The following is a 19,380-nucleotide window of genomic DNA, read 5'->3' as shown; positions in this document are numbered from 1 at the left end:
TTTCCTTTTTTTTCCTTTGTCTTCTAAAGCTGTGACCAAGTTACAGCACGGATCCGGAGAAAAGACCTCACCAACGATTAACTCTACCGACTTTGACCTGCATTGCAGTCGTGACCCATGACACCGCTACAGGTCTGCTCATTGTCACTTCCGGTATACGGAAAACTAGTTGCGCCAGAAAGACGGGTTAAAACTTCACCTTCAGCAGGCCACATGTTCATGTTTCTCTCAGGTTGTATGACTTTTCACTGAGTTATCTATACTTTCACTGTTTTATGAGTGTTAATAACTAATAAATAATAGTATGTACTTCAAATAACGGTCCCTTTGGTACAAATTATTATGCATAATTTCCCCAAAATATAAGCAGAATATTTAATTCAAGTTTTCGCCAAAAAGCAGTTACTACTGAAGCACCGACTGGATATATTCGTTCGTAATCTTTAACAGATAATCATAGCCAAGCCGATGGCGGAAGGCCACAGCCTACCGCAGTATTCCAGGGCCATAGTTCGCGAGATTCCTGACTCCATTCGGGACCACTCCGAGGCATTCAAGTGGAAGAAAAGACGATCAAAGGACATCATAGACCTGGTCAAAGCTCGGGAGGATCACGCGCGTTACACCCAGACCCTGCGGGACCTGGGACTGGACGTGATGACCGTTCTGCCGGCGGACGAGTCCACTCCGGACTGTCCGTTTGTGGAGGACACCTGTGTGGTGGTCGGCAACAGGGCGCTGGTCACCAGGCCTGTAGATACAGTACGTCGGAAAGAGGTAAGAAGATCTACTCTCCAAGCAGAAGTTAGGCTCTTTACTGATATTTGTTTAGTTGTTTTTATTAGGCTTTCTATTTTGTCCCATCTTCTTTATGTCGGCCGACAGACATAAAGAAAACGGTAAAAATTGTCTACTACAACTTGAAACGTCTATTGAATTAGAGTAGAAAATTGTTTATAACTATCCATTGTCACTTGTATATCTACTATGTTTATACCATGTACTTGCAATTAGCCCTCGGGCACGAACTTGCAAATAAACTTCACCATTAAAAAGATGGATCCTAGAAACACGAAAAACAGTCGGAGTCAAACTTCGGCATGCAAAACGCCATTCTGAATGCTTGGCATCCGATGCTCTTTTGTACATTGGTCTGTTTATGATTTTTACCCCGGTAAAATAAAATAAAATAAATGAAATCTTGCTGTTTTGCAGGTCGACTGTGTAGAGAAGTTACTGAAGGACTCGGGTTTGGAGGTACACAGGATACGGGACAAGGGAGCAACTCTGGAGGGCGGTGACGTCATATTTACAGGTTTGTAATCCAACCAATAAACTGGTCGTTTTTTTTTTATGACGAATCGGAACATTTGTTTGTCTTCTTGCTTGTTTGTTTGTTTGTTTGTTTGTTGATAACTTATAATAGATTAATCGGTACAGTAGAAGCCGCTTAATTGCATGCACACCACATTTGCCGCTCCAGCATATATTTCGTACAATAATCCAAGCGGTGCAACAAAGCGAAGTTATCCACCTACTGCACCATCACGGGATTTGGGGGTTTGGTTTGGTTTGGTTTGGTTTGGTTTGGTTTGGTTGATTTAGATTTTCATTAGTGAAATACACTAGTCGTCCTGGAGTCCACATTAAAACTATACAGAAATAATAGCAACAGAAATGTACAATACAAATTATAACTTTGAAATAACAGAAAGCAAACATATGGTAAACTAAAAATCAGTGATTTACATACGTGAATTAAAATAAAATAAATCAACTTAGTTTTTATTTATACAACAGAATGTCAATTGAATTAACAGAAAACTTGGTAATATTAACTCAAAAACGGAGTGGAAGAGGTCGGAGGTAAGAAGTGTGCGGTTATCCGTTGTGCAATTAACAGTATGTTCTTTTCTTTTGGACAGGAAAAGAATTCTTCGTGGGTGACTCGACACAGTCCAATAACGCTGGTCGGAAGATCCTAGCGGAGACTTTCCCTGACTACCCCGTGACCTCCATCCCTGTTCAGCCGCCAGAGTTCCACCTGAAAGGGGTGGTGTGCTGCGCGGGGCCGGGCGTTATCGCTGTCGGGAACCATAAGTCGGGACGGAAGGCCTGGGAGGTAAGCAGCACTAAATATATGTTTACAGTTTTGCGTCCGCTGATCAGAGACATTTCATCCATTTCATTCTTAATGGCGACAACCCTTTTGTGATGGTGTCACGTAAATTCTACAGTGCATTTGCGACACCTAGCGAGATGTAGCCAAATGTGTAAGATTTTGTTCACCTAAAAAGGCCGGTTTCGTTCATATTCATTTTTTTTTCTTAAAGCGCGTTTTGAAAGGAGCTACTAGTACTCACGAAAATGTGGATTTTTTTTCCTGAAAGCATATTTTGCTAAAACTTTTAAAGTCAATGTGCGATTTCTGTGCGGGCAGACCATGTTGAAGACACGATTTTATTCTGCCAATATCTCTGATACAATTATTAATGCAGACTAATTGTAAAATTCCTCATAATTGTACATAATCGTAGATTTTGTGATTTCTACATGTCAGAATTTGTGATTTCAATGTCTTGTTGCTATTTGCAAAAACCTGATTCATCACGTGTGGCACAAGCTGATGTCTTTATTTATTTACAGATCATACGTAAAAGCAGCGGTTGCACGTACGAAGCGTTGTGGGTTCCTGACTACCTGGGTCTGAACTGTATCCACGTGAACGGGACCGTTATACACTGCAGGGCGGAGGACTGGCCCAACAGCTGTAAGGTAAGGTGGGACTACTCTCCAAGCAGAGGTTCGACTCCGGCTGTTTTTTATGTGTATCAATTGTTTTAGGCGTTTTATCTTGCCTTCTTTCTTTACCGCTTTATTTCTTCCCGCCAAACTGGAAGAATGAAAGGTACAGACGGTACCGACACTCAACTGGCAATATCAGACTGAAACTCAAAGGAGACAAGTTTATGATTTTTCTAATGTCTAAATGACTTGACAACAACATACTAATGTACCACTTTTCGGCAAAATAATCCTATTTATACTTACAACACCAGGCGGGCCACCAAACGACTGAGAGATTCGTTCGAAAATTCCGATTAGTCATTTTTTGTAGATGGAGAAAATCTAAATTTTCAAATCATGTCCTGTTCAATCATTACAGGCGTTTGCAGACAAGCTCCCGGAGGTCAAGCGAATCGAACTGACAGTGGGGGAGCTGAAGAAGGTGGACGCCGGGCTGTCATGCTGCTCGGTTCTGTTCTAAGACTAAATAAGTCGCATTAATAGATTTAACAAAAGATATCTATATATGGTAAATTATGGTTTGCAGACGAAAGTGTCTTACAATCCGAGGCATTTCGTGAATAACGATCATGTCAGTTAGAACCCGATGTAACACCATCCTTTATTTGGGAAACATAGTTTTATAGTATTGCTTCAAAATAACATTGTTTTACTTCTGTATTGATATGTATTTTATTCAGAAATATATATTTTTCAGAAGCATGTATGTATATATATATTCACAGTTTAACATAGCAGATATCACATCCCCTTACACAGACATCGGCAACTGTTTTTATTTTGTAATCTTTAACTTTTCTTAATGGACCAGACATGTTGTTGATGGTGACGATTCCCAGGTACTAAATGTCGAGAAAATAGAAAGTTTTATAAAACACGTTGTGTCACGATGTATCACCAAAGTTAAAGTTATTGCCATACGTACTATTTTCCTTGTTTGATCGATTGAAGACCGATTTTCTCATCCCGACTTGAGAAAAAATTGCACGTCAAGATCATATTCATTCATGCTTTATTGGAAATGATACAATGTAATACATGGACAAGGCCTTTAAGAGCAAACAAGATTCTTCTAATACTAGTACGTAACAACACAGCAGACTACTTTTTAACATAACTTCCCACAACATCTAATTTGTCATTCCATCTGATCCTAATGCACAAGGTTGATACCCTCATTCGCATGCACTCCTAAATCATTGTATCGTTACATGAAAAGAGCCATATTCTGTATCATACAGCTCTTTATCCACTTAAACAGAAAGTCGAGCAAACTGATGGTTAAAATTAGACGTAGTATTTAAGGTTAGATAACCAAGCTGCACAACGGTGGGCCAACAAACAAACAAAAATAGTACTAAGTAACTTCTTCCCCGCAGCGCTTCCGAAACCAATGAATGTCAACACGCAACTCATAAGAACTTGAACTTCCGGACTCGTGCGACGGATCCATTTAGTCTTTTCTTGTTCTCGGTGCTATTGTGGAAACGTAGGATAGCATTTTAGGGTAACTTTTGCGGATTGTCCTAATTTTTCGTTTACCCAAGGACTTGAATTCGGGTCCGCTATCGTGAACTCGCTATACCTGTTTGCTGGCGTGATTCCTCATGATGTGTTTCTTCAGCGCAGACATGTGTCTCACCTGCCTGCCACACACCTGGCAGATGTAAGGTTTCTCACCTGTGTGAGTCATCATGTGTTCCTTCAGGTTACTCAGTTGCCTGCACCGCTTGCCACACGTCTCACACATGTATGGCTTCTCATCTGTGTGAGTCCGCGCGTGGACTTTCAGAGACCCCATCTGGGTAAACTGCATGCCACACTTCTCACATTGAAACGGTTTCTCGCCTGTGTGAGACCTCAAGTGCTTCTTTAGACTAGCTGTCTGGGTGAACTGCTTCCCGCACTCCTCGCAGCGATGCGGTTTCTCACCGGTGTGAGTCAGCATGTGTTTCTTTAGATCACCCATCAAACGTGACTGTTTACCACATACCTCACACTGATACGGTTTAACGTCGGTATGAGTTAGCAGGTGTTTCTTTAGCTCGCCCTTCCGACGAAACTGCTTGCCACACCCATGATGATCGCACTGGAACGGTGTCTGGTCGCTGTGAGATACCATGTGCTTTTTTAGCAGACCTAACCTAAGGAACTGCTTATCACACTCCTGACACTGGAACGGTTTGGCGTGAACCCGCATGTGTCTCTTTAGCTCAACAAAGAGACGGAACTGCTCGTCACACCCCTCATGATCGCAATGGAACGGTTTCTCTTTGGTGTGTACACGCTGCATGTGTCTCTTCAGAAGGCACTGCTTAGTGAAGTGCCTACTGCACTCCTCACACTTGTGGAGATTCTCAGGCCTTGTCTGATCCCCCGCTTCTGTACTGTGCGATTCCAGGTGCGTTCGACCACAAGTGTTCGACTGAATCTGTATCTCCATGCTGTTGGTCGCCAAGTTGAAGCATCGTCCTAGTTCTTCCGCATTCTCAACTAAGCCTTGAGTAATCACAGGCCTGTTTTCCATGATGGTCGAATGGCTGTGTAAGAAATAGAAGTTACATCTTGGTTCAGAATAATTCGTCACAAATCACATAAAAGCATGACCCAACAAAAATGACACATCAGGATGGCATGTTGGTAAAACGTTCCTATGCAACATCTCATCACTTTTCAGGCTAGGTTACGTCATCTGTTAGTACCGTCGGCCCTGGCGGAGAAGTGATGCTACTTTTGTGCACGTTTAAAGTGCACAAAAGTGGCATCACTTCTCCGCCAGGGCCGAGGGTACTAACATTATATGTATGTAAATGTGGCTTACACACGAGTGTCGTTATATCCCCTTTCCACTAGGACAACGCTGTCGCCGCTCGCTCTCTCTCTCTCTCTTCGACCTAAAATTTGACGTACCCCTAAACGGAATGTATAGGAAAGAAACGAATCTTTTTACACTTTCTGTGTTTTGTTGTCTTCTCAGTCGACTAGTCACACTTGAGTCACACCAGTGTTACACAAATCCTATTTAGGTCGCAGTGAGAGCGCAGCGCGATCGCCGTCTAGTGGAAAGGGGGCCTTAAAGAGAGACCACATCGCAATTTGTCCAAGAAAAAAATCATGCTGTATATAGATCTACAAAAAATGCTCCAGGGGTGACAGGGAAACTGTTGGTAGTGGCTTGCTGTTATGCGTACCTACTACTGTCAGTCTATGCAGACTATGACTCTACGCAAAGGAACTAAAACGACAATGGAGACTACAATACTCACCACTAGACGACACTAGCGTACCACTAGACAATAAAGTTACATAAAGGTTACTCTACGCAATGGAAATTAAATGAAAATGGAGACTACAATACTCACCACTAGACGACACCAGCGTACCACTAGACAAAACAACAGCCAGTGTGCTTACCGAAATAGAACGGTCCGAACCAAGAGACGGCGGAATTCGAATGTTTCGGTTGCAACAGCGGTCCAAAGAGTCTGGAATCACAGTGTCAGCGTGGGTTAGTCTAGATCTTTTATATGGCTAATGAGTGGACAGCTGGCAATAAAACTGGTTTAGCAGGTTTTCGTTTGATTATGGAAGACTACAAATGCTTACTACGCTAATTTGCATAGAGCGGGATCGATATCAGACAATCTATGAAAGAGAGAAAAGCCTATCAAATCAACGTTACAGTTATGTTGATGAAGGTTACAGATGCAACAAGCTATCATACAATATGTACAATACAAAGCGAACAAAGCACACTACATAACGCTACCCGGTGTCTGTAATTAAAGGGGCATTCCACTCCAGAAGGGAGTCTTGTTTTCCAATAAATAATGTGTCAATGAATACATAATCAGCCAAAATTTGTGGAATTCACCTTAGGATGAATTACGTGATGTGTGTTTTATAAAACAATAATGACACTCACTAAACCCATGCAGACCCTACCCATGTATTCCCTATACGCATAGACACTTTGTTTATCGTACATATTTTCGGAATAAATGAGGTACGCTGAGCACACCGAGAAGGCAAATTTCTCTTAAGATAGCAAAGAATACAAGAACAATACGAAATTTCTTAGCGAACTGAAATTAGTTTGGTAACCTTACCTAAAAGTTCTGCATTGTATACAGCCATAGGATTTATTCAATTAGAGGGTACTTGGGGAGTTTAGTAGAAGACTGAATGCTTTTGAGGCATGCGGAGCAACTGGGTACTTTATCGTATAATGTGAAGTCGTATGCAGTTATCACTTCCTAAAATTGATATCTATCGGAAAATAACACTCCCGTGTGGAGTGGAATGCCCCTTTAATGAATCAAACAAAAAATATTGTCCTGACTTTGTCTTACTTTTGTTTCCTATTGGATACTATTGGACTAGCCTGGCCAAATCGCGCTCCCTAGCGGCCGGCCCTACAATTGCCGCCGCTCATTAACCCCAGCCAGCGAGGGATTGTGTAAACACAGGCTAATATAGTGATCGAAAGCTAAGCACAATACGTTAAGTCAGTTAGTTACATACACAACGGTACAATGGTACTTGTATATCTATTGAGATTTGTCTCAGTATAACGAACTTTAATTTCGAGAAGTAACTAACATATACTTATTGACGGATACAATCTAACTAATTCAAGCGCCGGCGGACAGAAGTTGGTACCTTTAGAACCGGAACAGTTCTGTTTTTTAATATCTACTTCTATCAACCATTCTTAATCATTTGATGATGGTATTACTGCGAAACATTAAAGCACATGTACTAAACCTACCTCGGTTAGGATGGAAAATAAAAGCATAGAAATGCAAATATATGACGGACCTATAGACTCTCTATATCTCATTGGCTTCACTAATAATTGTCATTCTCTTGACGTGCTGAAGCGCTAATTGTGATGGGCAGTTAGGATCGGTTTATTGCTTCCCGACGTCTTTGTGGTTGTACTGCAACTTGCTACAACGACGATTTTGTCTTCGTGGTTGTGTCGTGACTGCTACAGCGACGATTTTGTCTTAGTGGTTGTGCCGCGACTTTACTGCTACAACGACGATTTTGTCTTTGTGGTTGTACTGCAACTAGCTACAACGACGATTTTGTCTTCGTGGTTGTGCCGTGACTTTACTGCTACAACGACGATTTTGTCTTTGTGGTTGTACTGCAACTTGCTACAGCGACGATTTTGTCTTCGTGGTTGTGCCGTGACTTTACTGCTACAGCGACGATTTTGTCTTGGTGGTTGTGCTGTGACTTTACTGCTACAACGACGATTTTGACTACGTGATTGTGCCGTGACTTAACTGCTACAACGACGATTTTGTGTTCGTGGTTGTGCCGTGACTTTACTGTTACAGCAACTATTTTGACTTTTTGTGGCTGTGCCGTAACTTTAATGCTACAGCAATTTTTTCTAAGTGGTTGTGCCGCAATTTTAACAATTTTCTAAAGTTAAAGGGATTACCCACTCGTCTTGTATGAAATAAATTGACTAATTCTAATTGGTACTCATTTTCGGCAGCATTGACGCGCATCCTGACATGGCCACCAACAGTCTCTGCATATAACGTTGTGTTTAGTGCGCACCTGGCTCAAATCTTAAAAATTTAGACATGCAAATTTAAAACATTCTTTGCAATAAGATTCAGAATTATATCGGTTTCTCCTCTGTTAGACAGACAATAAAAGTATTCAAACTGTTTGAATATTCTGACCTTCCAATTTTACAGCTGTAAAATCTGACTGTAAATATCTGTGAGCCAAGTGACACTCAAGACTTGAAATATTGCTGTTCTGTTGTCTATAATGTTGAGAAGTTGGTGGTTGTGGGCAGGATGACGTCCCAAATTCCCTCAGCAATGGAGGTACACCTTGACGCGGTGCTGGGGCTTTTGCTAAGATGCCTCCCCTAAATTAAGTAAAGGTAAGAAGGAATCATTCAGTTGTGGTCTACAAGTATCACAACCCACGCATGTTAAAGAACCCAACAGACCTTTCGAAAAAGAGTAAGGGCATGCCCCAGTGTGCCAATTGGTGCAAATCCTTCGGTCTGGAGTTGGTGATTCAATACCAATCACCCTAATGCCTCTCATGTCAGCTACCCGGGTCTTTACATCATTCATCCGGAATCCAGGAAGAATAGTGAGGCATCAGCCACTAATGGAGATTGAAACCAAAACACAGTTTTTCGATTTTGCCCATGGGAATTTACATAGTTAAGGACCCCAAAGAAGAATGCCCATGACAACCTACACTATTACCAAACAAAAAATACTGATTTCCCAACTGATGTTTGTGGCTACATAATGGTAGAACCCCAGATTATGAAAGACTATTGATAAAAAAAAGTTTAGTCATTTCAAAAGTTTGGATTCATCATCATTGATTTTACTTTAAACTTACTAAACTGTGCATTCTTGGACTTCATTAAGCGCTTTCAAATTTATAAAAATATCACCTGAATGAAGTAGAAGCGAAAGATGGCTATTGTTTTTGACAACAAAGTAGTATTCTGAAGCTTCTTCAAGCCCCGGTCCTATACATCGTGTGATGTACCTGCGAATGCGATAGCATACCCCGTAAATCGCACAATGATCGCAGGTGAATCGTAGGTAAAATCAACCACCCCCAATTATAGCCATTGGATTGGTCCTGCAGGCTCAAAAGCAGCCAACTAGTGATGGGGAAAAGTCATTTTGTACAACTAATTCAAGTATAGAGACCTTCCAACACAGTAATCCCTATACTATCCAGATTTAACATAAAATTACAGCAAAAAATGGTTATCAATGATTTAAAGCCTTCAAGTTGTTTTTATTTCTTACAACTGTGGATTTTTGGCACAGATGCCAACTGTGATATCCTCCCTCTACCCCAAAAAACCAATGCCTGACCACCATTGTCAAAATACTGAGTCGAACATTTGCTTTAGCTCTCTGTCCAAACATGTTTGACATACATATCTATATTTTAACAAAGAATCTCGAAGATGTTTACGTCTGATAAATCTTAACTGTCAAACAAACCTTCTGACATCTACAGTTATCAAATTACAAATGCAAATATAGCTGCATACATGTAGATTTCAACTAAGCACAACCAAGCTCAACTACAATTGTATCTAGTAAATAAGATATTGTAGTCACATACTCTTTTACACTTTTAACTTAAAACTATCATAACAACATACATGTATGTACTTTAATCATTATAAATCTTGTCAGTGTTTTCTTCAATAATGTCTTTACACCATTTCATTGAAAGCAAAAGTAAAAAAGTACATTCTTGTGGTGAAAAAATGTACAACATTGAGAATGTTACAATAAATATAGGTCTTCTTCATATCAAATTCTTCGTGACTGCATCTTTGCAACAGTCCCAGAGCAGCATAGTATGCCATTGGATTTTATAAACAGCATTACAACCACATTCTATCAAAATATTCTATCCAACTGGTATTGACTATTGCCATCTCCCTAAAAGAGCTAAAAAGTGCATCAGGATAAAACCAGGTACAACTGTACATTGCTTTGGATACATGATTGACATGTCCACAATATAACAGGGCTCTAAAATCTATTTTTCTCTTAACTGTAACAATGCATTTCAAAGCACAGACCTCAAACATTATCAAAATTTAAAAGTTGCAACAAGTTCTTCTATGATTGGATTTACAGTCAACAGCTATTATATTGTTCTCTATATGTTGCTTGTCATCTTTTTCTTGTTACTAATGCAATTAGCCCCTGGGCTAAAAAATTCCACTTTAAACTTATGATATTGCTTCCCTAATTTCAACTATTTTCTCAAATATATCAGTCGCTCCATTTCTGTTCCTTGTTTCTCAGCCATTTTGATGTTACAGTAAAAATGTAGCTTTCAGTCAAGATAAACGAGAAGTCTGGGAGGAAAACTTGTATCATACTACTCCTGGAAACTGCACTCCCACGCTCTGTTTCCATGGTAATATTTCAGTTTACCCTCTTTGCCTAAAAATCTGAGAGCCAACAAATAAGATTTGTGCGGCCTAATCTAAATAAAGTAGGTCACGCATTATAGATTGCAGAAGCTTGCTTCCGTAACAGTATTTTCCAGTAGATTATTATTACTATAGTAACAAACAATATAAGGCCAATAACAATGTTTGAAATGACTTGGACCACACCAATTCCTCCAGCAGGAGCCATCATGGGAACTGCCTTGGTCAGCTGGGCTCCAGTGGTGGTCTCGGCTCCTGTGCGAGATGGAATTGTGAGGGTGGTTGCTGGTTCAGCTGTTGTCGTCTTCATCTCCTTATCATCATCCTCACCTGGTGGAGCTGTTCAGATTTAAGGATATGTGACTTGCTTGTAAACGACTATTTTACATGATTCATTTGTCTTGTTTTTGTCATAGCTGTTTTTGATATTTTCCCTTTTAGTACATTATTTTGCATTGAACGCTCTTAACATTAGCAATATTTTAAATTTTGTAAAAAGAAAACAACAAATGGATGCTCCTTCATTGTATGAACACTAAGACATTGTAGTAATGGCTGCTACTAGCCACACTTACATTACAAGTGTAGTAAACTTGTACAATGCAAAGGATATGAAATACTACAAAACATGTTTTGTATGTATGTTGTGGTGATGGTTATTATTATATAATACATGTAAGTGACTAATTTATATTACAGTGGTTTGAAATGATTCATAAACCGATTCTAACCAAAATCTAGATGCATTTACATGGGGAAGTATAAGGCTAGATTCAGACTGACATTTAAAGAAATACCTGCACAGCCCCAATCTTACCTGCACAGAAGTATACATATCAGTAAGATGACTGACCTGTCATGTAGATGTATGTCAGCTTCAAGTTTCCAAAATCATCATCCGCACGACACTCATGAATCCCTCCTGCATGAAGACGCACAGGCAGGATGGTAGAGTTGCCACCATCTGGTTTCCAGCTGTCAGATAACTCACTCAGACAGTCTTCAGACTTGCAGGGCTGAAACTGCAATAAAGACACAGTATTACATTTCATGGTGAAATGGGCAACATCTAAGAACAACAACTTTTTGATTTGATTAATACATGACAATCTTTTAATTCAACCATAATGCAAATTGTACAAAGCAGCTGCAAAATGAGCAAATACATGTAAGTTAGACTGAAAAACCCAAAGTCACAGGTCCGGGAAAAGATGTTTAAGATTTAAAAAAAAAAAGAGTACTACTACATATCTAACCAATTGTCAGCGAATCAAACCTTACAACCAGGTCTTACACAGTTTGTACTTTCTGCACAAAACTTGCAATGCGCATTATGCTTCAACATGGTTTAAGACTTACCTCATCTCCATTCTTGTTCCAGATTCTGTAGCTTGCATTTGCAGAGACAGGACAGAAGACCTGGCACGGGGTTCCATAAGCACAGGTGCTGAACTGCAGTTCAAAACAGTCTGAAAACACATGCAATGAGACAAAAATATATATTTTTATAAGGTCTAATGATTTCAGCCACATGGAAAGTTTTAACTGCTCCCAAAACTAAAAAAAAAAATGAATTTTAAACTGTATTTGACTTAGCTTTCATCTGACATGAGATGTACACTTGCAGTAGATAAGAAGCTAAAATGAAACATGCAATGTGAATATTGAAAAACCCATTATTTCTTTTGTGGTCCATACATTACTAAATGGTATGAGTTGAAGGGTCAGAATCTCAGATGCTCGAGTTCTTGGGTTCAAATCCCCAACAAGCTATGATGTTATGACTTTGGAAAAAAAGTGATATACCATGTCAGTTAGAGACTGTGCCCTATGTGCAAAGAACATGAGTACTCAGTACTATTTCTTAATATGTCAAGTTTTGATCATAAGGGAGAAAGAATTACTGTATACTAATGCATACGATTAAGTGTACGACTTGTACAATATTACCCAAAGGTACAAATGTGGATAGATGCATAATGTACCAACACTATATTTCTCCCTGTATAGGCCACTCCATGCACATGTGTACCTCTACACAAAACACAAACCATAGAATGAGAAAATGGGTACTGTGTATAGTCTGCAGTAGACATACAGAACAGTCAGCACCTCAATGTGTCTATGTGTATAGATTGTAACTATGTCAAGTTGAATGTAACTAGCCAGTCTTACATAATTAATAATTTGCTTTTATATTGCATCTGTTACAATCATTGTCCAAATAACAGTCCAATAAAAACTTTGACGTGATTTGCATTTACTTTCACAAGAGAAAATAAGAACATTCAATTAGGGATGTCTCGCCCAAGAAAATATTAAACAATTAAGGTTAGCAAGAAATTACTTAAAATCTTACCTGCTAAGTCAACAACTGTGTTATTATGAAGAATGGGAGACCCCACCCCGCATTGCAGCTGTCTGAATGTGTTCATGGGCACATACACAATCATGGTGTATGGTTTTGTACTGGGAGATGTTGAACAGTTTTGTCCAACAATGCAATAGTGCACCTGAAAAGGAAAAACAAATCATCTTACCATATTGTTTAATCATTTAAAAGATGGAACTTGTCTAAATGGGAGTCTGTACGAGTGTTTTGAGACCCAAATTCTTAAAACCTGAAGAATTTCACTGTTTTCTCAGATGAAAGATGATATGGAGAACATGGCAATTAAAAAATTTCATATCACCCAAACCACTAACCTGAGTACCATACTGTATTCTACCGGGGCTCCTTACACTCGCTACCCCTAGGGAAGTGAGTGTAAGGAGCCCCGGTAGAAATAGGATGTTACCCAGGCTACCAAACCACCTGACTGATGATTGGATCACCGGATCACCCAATGAAAGTAGCCTCCATAGCAGGCTCTCTATGGACTTTTTTGGCACTTTTGCTGGCCATTTCTTTTTGTACTGGGTCGCTGATTGCTGGCCTCTCATAGCCGTCCATTTTAGAGCCTGCATTTTTTCGGCGGTACAAAGTCATATTATATAACGATTAGCCATTCATCTGCCCTATTAACACATACGTTAGGAATAAATCACAACACCGGGAGAGGCAATTATCATGTTGGCTGCAAGCATTTTACAACTCGGACGACACGCTCCTCCCGGCCGCCATCTGTCATGCGCTACGCGCTCAGCCCGAGCAAAGGCGTCGGACATACCGAAAGAACGTCGAACTGGTAAGTTTCACTTCTGTGTTTTTAAAAAGCAGTTTGACCCCGAAACCGTTAGAGAATTGTCGGGTCAGTGCACACGGGGCGTGACAGCGCACTGTCCGCGTCCGGCGGAGATGCGTGCAGTTTATTAGCCGTCCACGGCAGGCAGGGAATTCGCACCTCCTTGTTAATCGCCCTAATCATTTTATAATATGACTTTGTACCGCCGAAAAAATGCAGGCTCTAAAATGGACGGCTATGAGAGAGGCCAGCAATCAGCGACCCAGTACAAAAAGAAATGGCCAGCAAAAGTGCCAAAAAAGTCAGAGAGCCTGCTATGGAGGCTACAATGAAAGAAGGTTGGAGGGCGTATGATTTTAGGGCTCCTTTGGGAGGGCTGAGAGCAAGGGTGATACACCGTATTTTGTTCATTTTTGTCGCATACATAATGCCAGCAGAAAAACTGTTGCTCTCATACAATTAATGTCAGCAACATCGATTCTGATGTCCGAATCTGATTTTCAACTGCATGCCCAAACACGTTTGAAATATTCTTGGAAGCCTGTTACAAGCAGAGGCTGTTGAGACACAGTAAAATGCAGACCAGTATCACTGAAGTTTGGGCCAAAGTCTAAAACAAAAAAACTATTAAAAAATGACAATCTCTACCTATGATGTACCAACCCTGATGTTTTCAGGTCTGAAATTGGAAACACAACATGTTTATCCCTAGACCCTACCAAAATAATGGGTTTGTCACTTACCTCCTTTGCAGGCCCAGATGTTATGTCCCAGACGAGGACATTTCCAACTCCATCAGGACAGTTGACTGGACACCAAAGCTGCCCTCCAGATACATAGCCACTGTACACTGGCATCCAGGGACAGCAGAACAAATATCATTAAGAATTTCAATTTTGTAGGCTATATTTTTCACACAACATTCATTCAACATACTCCAAATTATTTAATAGCAATTACTCAAGCAAGTAGATATGAGTTTGGAATGGTCAGACTTTTTCATAAAAAATCACAGTGACTACTTGCTGTCCTCATAATGAGTCATATCAGCGCTGGTGGCCTGGTGATGAAGATCCCATCTACATCTAACGGCTTTGTCATTATGTTATTTTAATGGTTTATAAGGTGTTTGGTCAAGAACCCAGAGGTCTGGGGATTGAATTCCGATATGCCACCAGTGCTGTAGCCTGGTGACTATTCCATCGGGTGCTCGCCGTATTCTCTACGGCACTGTAGGGGTAGCCTGCCGCAGCCAGTTAATCAGCGAAGGCCAGGGAACTTTTACGGCGTTGGGTTTATGTATAGGTTTCATCTGCTACCAGTGTAAACTAAGTAAATAAGCCGACTACAAGTTCTAGCAAAAAAATCTTGAAGGGTAGCTAATCAGACCAAGGAGCTTGATCAGACAGGCTGACAGAAGCAGGTCGGTGCCCAGCGTGCAAACTACCCACTTGCACACTTTCAAATTGCAACCACTTTTTGCTTGGTGCAACTTACTTCTAAACTCAGGTTGCACAGGGTGCAACTTAGATTTTGTGCCTCAGAACTTGATTTTATTGTCAACTTACTTGGAAGAAATAAATGGACTGAGGCAGTGTAATTGTACCTTTTTTTTTAAATTAGTGAATTGTAGGTCACCATGGTGCAACTTGAAATTCAGTTGTGCAACCTTTTTTTGCCACAGGTTGCACACTGTGCAACCTGGCTCAGAAAAATATTTTGTACACTGGTGCCTTAGCACTGGGCCGGGTAAAGCACCCCAAAGCCAATCAGCAGATAATGGTGACCAGGCACAGGCTACCAGTGCTGTGTCTTTGGAAAGGCACTAAACATCTGACCAAGGACTTTCCTCACTCCACCCAGGTGTAAAAATGGATACCTCAGCTGACTTACCCTTTTATAAAACTTTAAAAGGCCTGCATCTAGTACATCTGAACATCCTGCTGTTAACCGTTCACATTGTACCCATATATATAGTATTTCAGGTAATGTTACGTACTTATAAGTCCTCCAGTCCTGACCTGTACCTTAGTACCCTTACAAGTACTAATACAAATGTCTTTTTGTTGTACCTAAAATTACACAGCTCTACAACTTCATTATAAACCATTTTGACCATGATGCTAAACAAATATTGAATTATGTGTTAATTAAATTAAGAATTAGTTAGATAAAACCCTTACAACATCGTAAATTTAGGAAAATAATTATGCCCCCCTCCCCACGTTACAGGTGGGTCACGAGACTCACATAACGTTACATATGCAAAATTTTCTTATGCAGCCGCACCTCTCATTTAAATAAGTGTAAACGCATGGTTTATGGACATTTCGCCTTACCTGCACACAGTATGAAAATTACTGTCAACTTCGCTTTGCCGTTCATCCTGCGTAACTTTTAGAGCAAAATACCCACCAAGATACGCACTATATACAATACTGCACAAATTTGCAGCTGATTTCAGGCTAGAGGAAAGGTAGCATTCCATTCAGATACATCATCTTTTACCTTCTTTTGCTGATTTAGTTACTCATGTTTCGACGTAGATGTTGGCAGACTATATAAATAGTCATTACTAGATTATGTATGGCCGTTCTTTTAAAGGCAGGGTTCTTAATGTGACCTCAAATTAACAAAATTAGAAAAATTACCATAATAGCGCTATCTAGCGGAGAGAGCTTGAAGTGCAAGCGTCATGTTTTGTTTTCCACGAACCAAGAGTATCTACGAAAAATGAACTAATCTAGCCTGAGTGTGACTGATTGGTGAAATTTGCGCCACCTTTACAGATAAAAGGTCTGTCTAACATTATTACAAGGCGATTTGTTTGGTATTTTGTCGTCTCATGCGATCTTTGTGACGTCACGACAAAAACAAATGCATGTCACCTCAGCGTACCGGAAGGCCCGTTGTGTTTGAGGCCGAAAAAATAAGCATGCCACGTTTATAGTAGTCAACAAAAAAGAAAATAATTAATCGTTTTTTTAGCCAACCGGAGCGATCTTCTGCCAACATAACGTTAATGTTGCCCCTGGCTCATTCAGGTGCTCATTCTATACCTGAGTAGAATGAACACGCGGAAGCAAATTGGCGACTAGCTTTTCATACCGAATTTCCCGCCAAATAGATGATGCAATACCTGTAGGTCAGCCAGGGGACGACGGGAATGTTTTCGTTTCAGGTCAGTTGCCAGTGGGTACAAAGACTAATGTGCACCTTATACATAATTTTGGCGGGATACGTTTACAAGGGCCTTTGCCTCTGAAGCAAATTTAGCTACGACACCTTACCGTTATCCACCCTGATGTGTATCAGCGCTCAGGTACTGTGCAAGAAACTGCACAGAGGCACCGGAATAAAGAAAAATGACAAAGAGTGAAAAAAATATATTTTCCTGAAGTTGAAACGGAAGCGGGTCAACTAGAGTTGGATTTCAAAAGGGTGAAAAATTGGTCGGGGAATAAGGTGTCTACAGAAATCGTTCTTTCTGTGGTGCCGCTGTGGCTACCTTCAGGACTGGTACACCATGAAAAGATATTGCAGCAAGGAGGTAATGTGTAACTGGCATTCACACTGACACAAGCTTAGCGGGAATCTCAGGGTGAGGTATTTGTATAGCCAACGATTATGAAGACCACTAGTGCAACATACCTTCTGCATCTCGTGCACTGCACGGAGGTCGAATACAAACATACTGCGACTGATGCTCCTGTCGACTACCCCTAGCGAAATCATGGCGGAAAGTGAAAATGAAAGTGCGCACTAATGGTTTCCGTACTGCAATGCGCACAAGGCTTAGGGGAGAGATATGGTTGATAATGGTCTGCTGTGTAACCCGGAAGCACTCCTCAAAGTCGTAGCCTCCTACGCAGGCTTTGTCGGGGGTGCAGGGGTTTTCTAAGGTCGGTTTCAATAGCTGACTTTCGCCGTTTTCAAATCTATCGCCCAATTTCACATAACTGAGCTTAATCGTCAGCTGGTACGCTATGTTGATTACTTTAGTCCATAAGAAAACGCGGGCGAACATTATCATGCGTCACATAACCCACTCATCATAGAAAAAGTGGGGTACTTCGTCTTCCACTGCTTCCAGAAAAGAAGTCAAACCCCAAATGCGTAGATTGTAGCTCTCAGCAGTCCATATCATTGATAGAATAGTCACTTGTCTACATTTTTCACCATTGTTATCCATACCAAATTACTTTATTTTATGTATGTTTACTATATTTTCTGTATGTTTCATGTTGCAATTAGCCCTCGGGCAAGAACTTGCAAATAAACTTCAATATATATTTACGCACAAAGTTTAACCGCAATGGGGGGAAAAGTCATCGTGACGGACATGAGCATTTGATATTGACTGAAAGATCCTGAAAGTTAATGCAAATAGCAGTTACTATGGCAACTGGATTACTTCACGAGTATGAAACTGAAACGCAACAATTCGATAGAAAACGCAATAAATCTTTAGAGCGAATGACTGTATGTGTTGCTTAACTGTGATTAGATTAATCCAAAATAAGCCTCTGATTAACATGACATGTGTCCAACACTCGACGGTGAACTAGCCTGATTTAACGTGACCTGCGCATTTATATCAAAGAGAGAGATCGAAAGAGAAATGAACATACGTGATATATTGATAGATAGATAGGTAGAAAATCATATAGCCTGGTAACAGTACCATCGTAATCTCGCCGCTATATTTACGGTGCTAAGAGTGCTGCCCGCCCGCCTAGTTCATTGGCACACACCGGTGGATTTTCACGGGTTTGGTTTCAAAAACAACCCCCGGGGGAGCCATAACTGGAAAGGTCAGTTAAAAATATAACAGGCCAATGTTTACATGTAACAGACTGGTACCGATAGATCCGTTTGTTTGTTTGTTCCTAGCGAATACGTGAAGTGTAATGACCAGGCTACAAACGCTATCGTAAAACCTTTTTTTACCTCCATGAAATGTCATGGAGGTTATATTTTACCCTGCGTTTGTCTGTCTGTGTGTGTGTCTGTGTGTGTGTGTCTGTGTGTGTGTGTCTGTGTGTAAACAAGATAACTCAAGAACGGATTGGTGAATTGGTTTCATACTTGGTGTGTTGGTAGTGTGTAATGAAAGCTGGAAATGATTAGATTTTCATCCCCCCAGCGGCTTCCCTTGGTACTGCAGCGCAACTTCCAGGTTTGCTATCTCGCCTCTGAACAAGCTATGGTCACGATTTTGGGGTGTTAGATAGCTCTTGTGCTCAGGAATAAGTGACATAAGTTTGGGCCCCCTAGCGGCTAGTTTTTTGTATTTTTATTTTTTTTGCCAAAGGCGGCGAACCATAGATCTGATTAAATCCATTCTCAGCCTACGCAGCGGGAACCAAAATCGCTACAAAACTCCTCTTGGGACCAAGAGGTCAGTTTTGCAAC

The 19,380-nt window shown here is 40.6% G+C and overlaps 3 protein-coding genes across 3 annotated transcripts; 1 reads left to right on the top strand and 2 right to left on the bottom strand.

Moving 5' to 3' along the window:
- Positions 1 to 453: 453 nt before the first annotated feature.
- LOC118430994 (N(G),N(G)-dimethylarginine dimethylaminohydrolase 1-like) lies at positions 454 to 3,636 on the top strand. Its single transcript, XM_035842039.1, has 5 exons — positions 454 to 777; positions 1,216 to 1,315; positions 1,926 to 2,122; positions 2,647 to 2,775; positions 3,167 to 3,636. The coding sequence occupies exons 1-5, from the start codon at positions 469 to 471 to the stop codon at positions 3,266 to 3,268; spliced, it is 837 nt and encodes a 278-aa protein (XP_035697932.1). The 5' UTR covers positions 454 to 468; the 3' UTR covers positions 3,269 to 3,636.
- Positions 3,637 to 3,803: 167 nt separating this feature from the next.
- LOC118430993 (zinc finger protein 239-like) lies at positions 3,804 to 6,346 on the bottom strand. Its single transcript, XM_035842038.1, has 2 exons — positions 6,223 to 6,346; positions 3,804 to 5,348 (listed from the first exon to the last, which is right to left on the bottom strand). Exon 2 carries the CDS (start codon positions 5,333 to 5,335, stop codon positions 4,388 to 4,390), a length of 948 nt encoding a protein of 315 aa, XP_035697931.1. The 5' UTR covers positions 5,336 to 5,348; positions 6,223 to 6,346; the 3' UTR covers positions 3,804 to 4,387.
- Positions 6,347 to 9,998: 3,652 nt separating this feature from the next.
- Positions 9,999 to 17,777, bottom strand: LOC118431015. Its single transcript, XM_035842087.1, has 6 exons — positions 16,305 to 17,777; positions 14,709 to 14,815; positions 13,140 to 13,293; positions 12,140 to 12,249; positions 11,634 to 11,802; positions 9,999 to 11,119 (listed from the first exon to the last, which is right to left on the bottom strand). Exons 1-6 carry the CDS (start codon positions 16,348 to 16,350, stop codon positions 10,848 to 10,850), a joined length of 858 nt encoding a protein of 285 aa, XP_035697980.1. The 5' UTR covers positions 16,351 to 17,777; the 3' UTR covers positions 9,999 to 10,847.
- Between the last annotated feature and the right edge of the window lie 1,603 nt (positions 17,778 to 19,380).

The sequence above is a fragment of the Branchiostoma floridae genome, chromosome 14, assembly GCF_000003815.2.
Source record: "Branchiostoma floridae strain S238N-H82 chromosome 14, Bfl_VNyyK, whole genome shotgun sequence".
In the NCBI taxonomy this organism is placed as follows: Eukaryota; Metazoa; Chordata; class Leptocardii; order Amphioxiformes; family Branchiostomatidae; genus Branchiostoma; species Branchiostoma floridae.
The sequence above is the reverse complement of the archived record's forward strand: the minus strand, read 5'-3'. Positions and strand labels throughout refer to the sequence as shown.

Excerpts from the sequence above, each read along its gene's own strand:
- LOC118431015 (XM_035842087.1), bottom strand. The coding sequence starts at position 16,350 with ATGAACGGCAAAGCGAAGTTGACAGTAATTTTCATACTGTGTGCAG. Across the intron at positions 14,816-16,304 it reads AATTTTCATACTGTGTGCAG|TGTACAGTGGCTATGTATCT; the intron begins GTAAGGCGAAAT and ends CCTGGATGCCAG. Across the intron at positions 12,250-13,139 it reads CACAGTTGTTGACTTAGCAG|ACTGTTTTGAACTGCAGTTC; the intron begins GTAAGATTTTAA and ends ATGTGTTTTCAG.
- LOC118430993 (XM_035842038.1), bottom strand. The coding sequence starts at position 5,335 with ATGGAAAACAGGCCTGTGATTACTCAAGGCTTAGTTGAGAATGCGGAA.
- LOC118430994 (XM_035842039.1), top strand. The coding sequence starts at position 469 with ATGGCGGAAGGCCACAGCCTACCGCAGTATTCCAGGGCCATAGTTCGC. Across the intron at positions 1,316-1,925 it reads CGGTGACGTCATATTTACAG|GAAAAGAATTCTTCGTGGGT; the intron begins GTTTGTAATCCA and ends TCTTTTGGACAG. Across the intron at positions 2,123-2,646 it reads CGGGACGGAAGGCCTGGGAG|ATCATACGTAAAAGCAGCGG; the intron begins GTAAGCAGCACT and ends ATTTATTTACAG.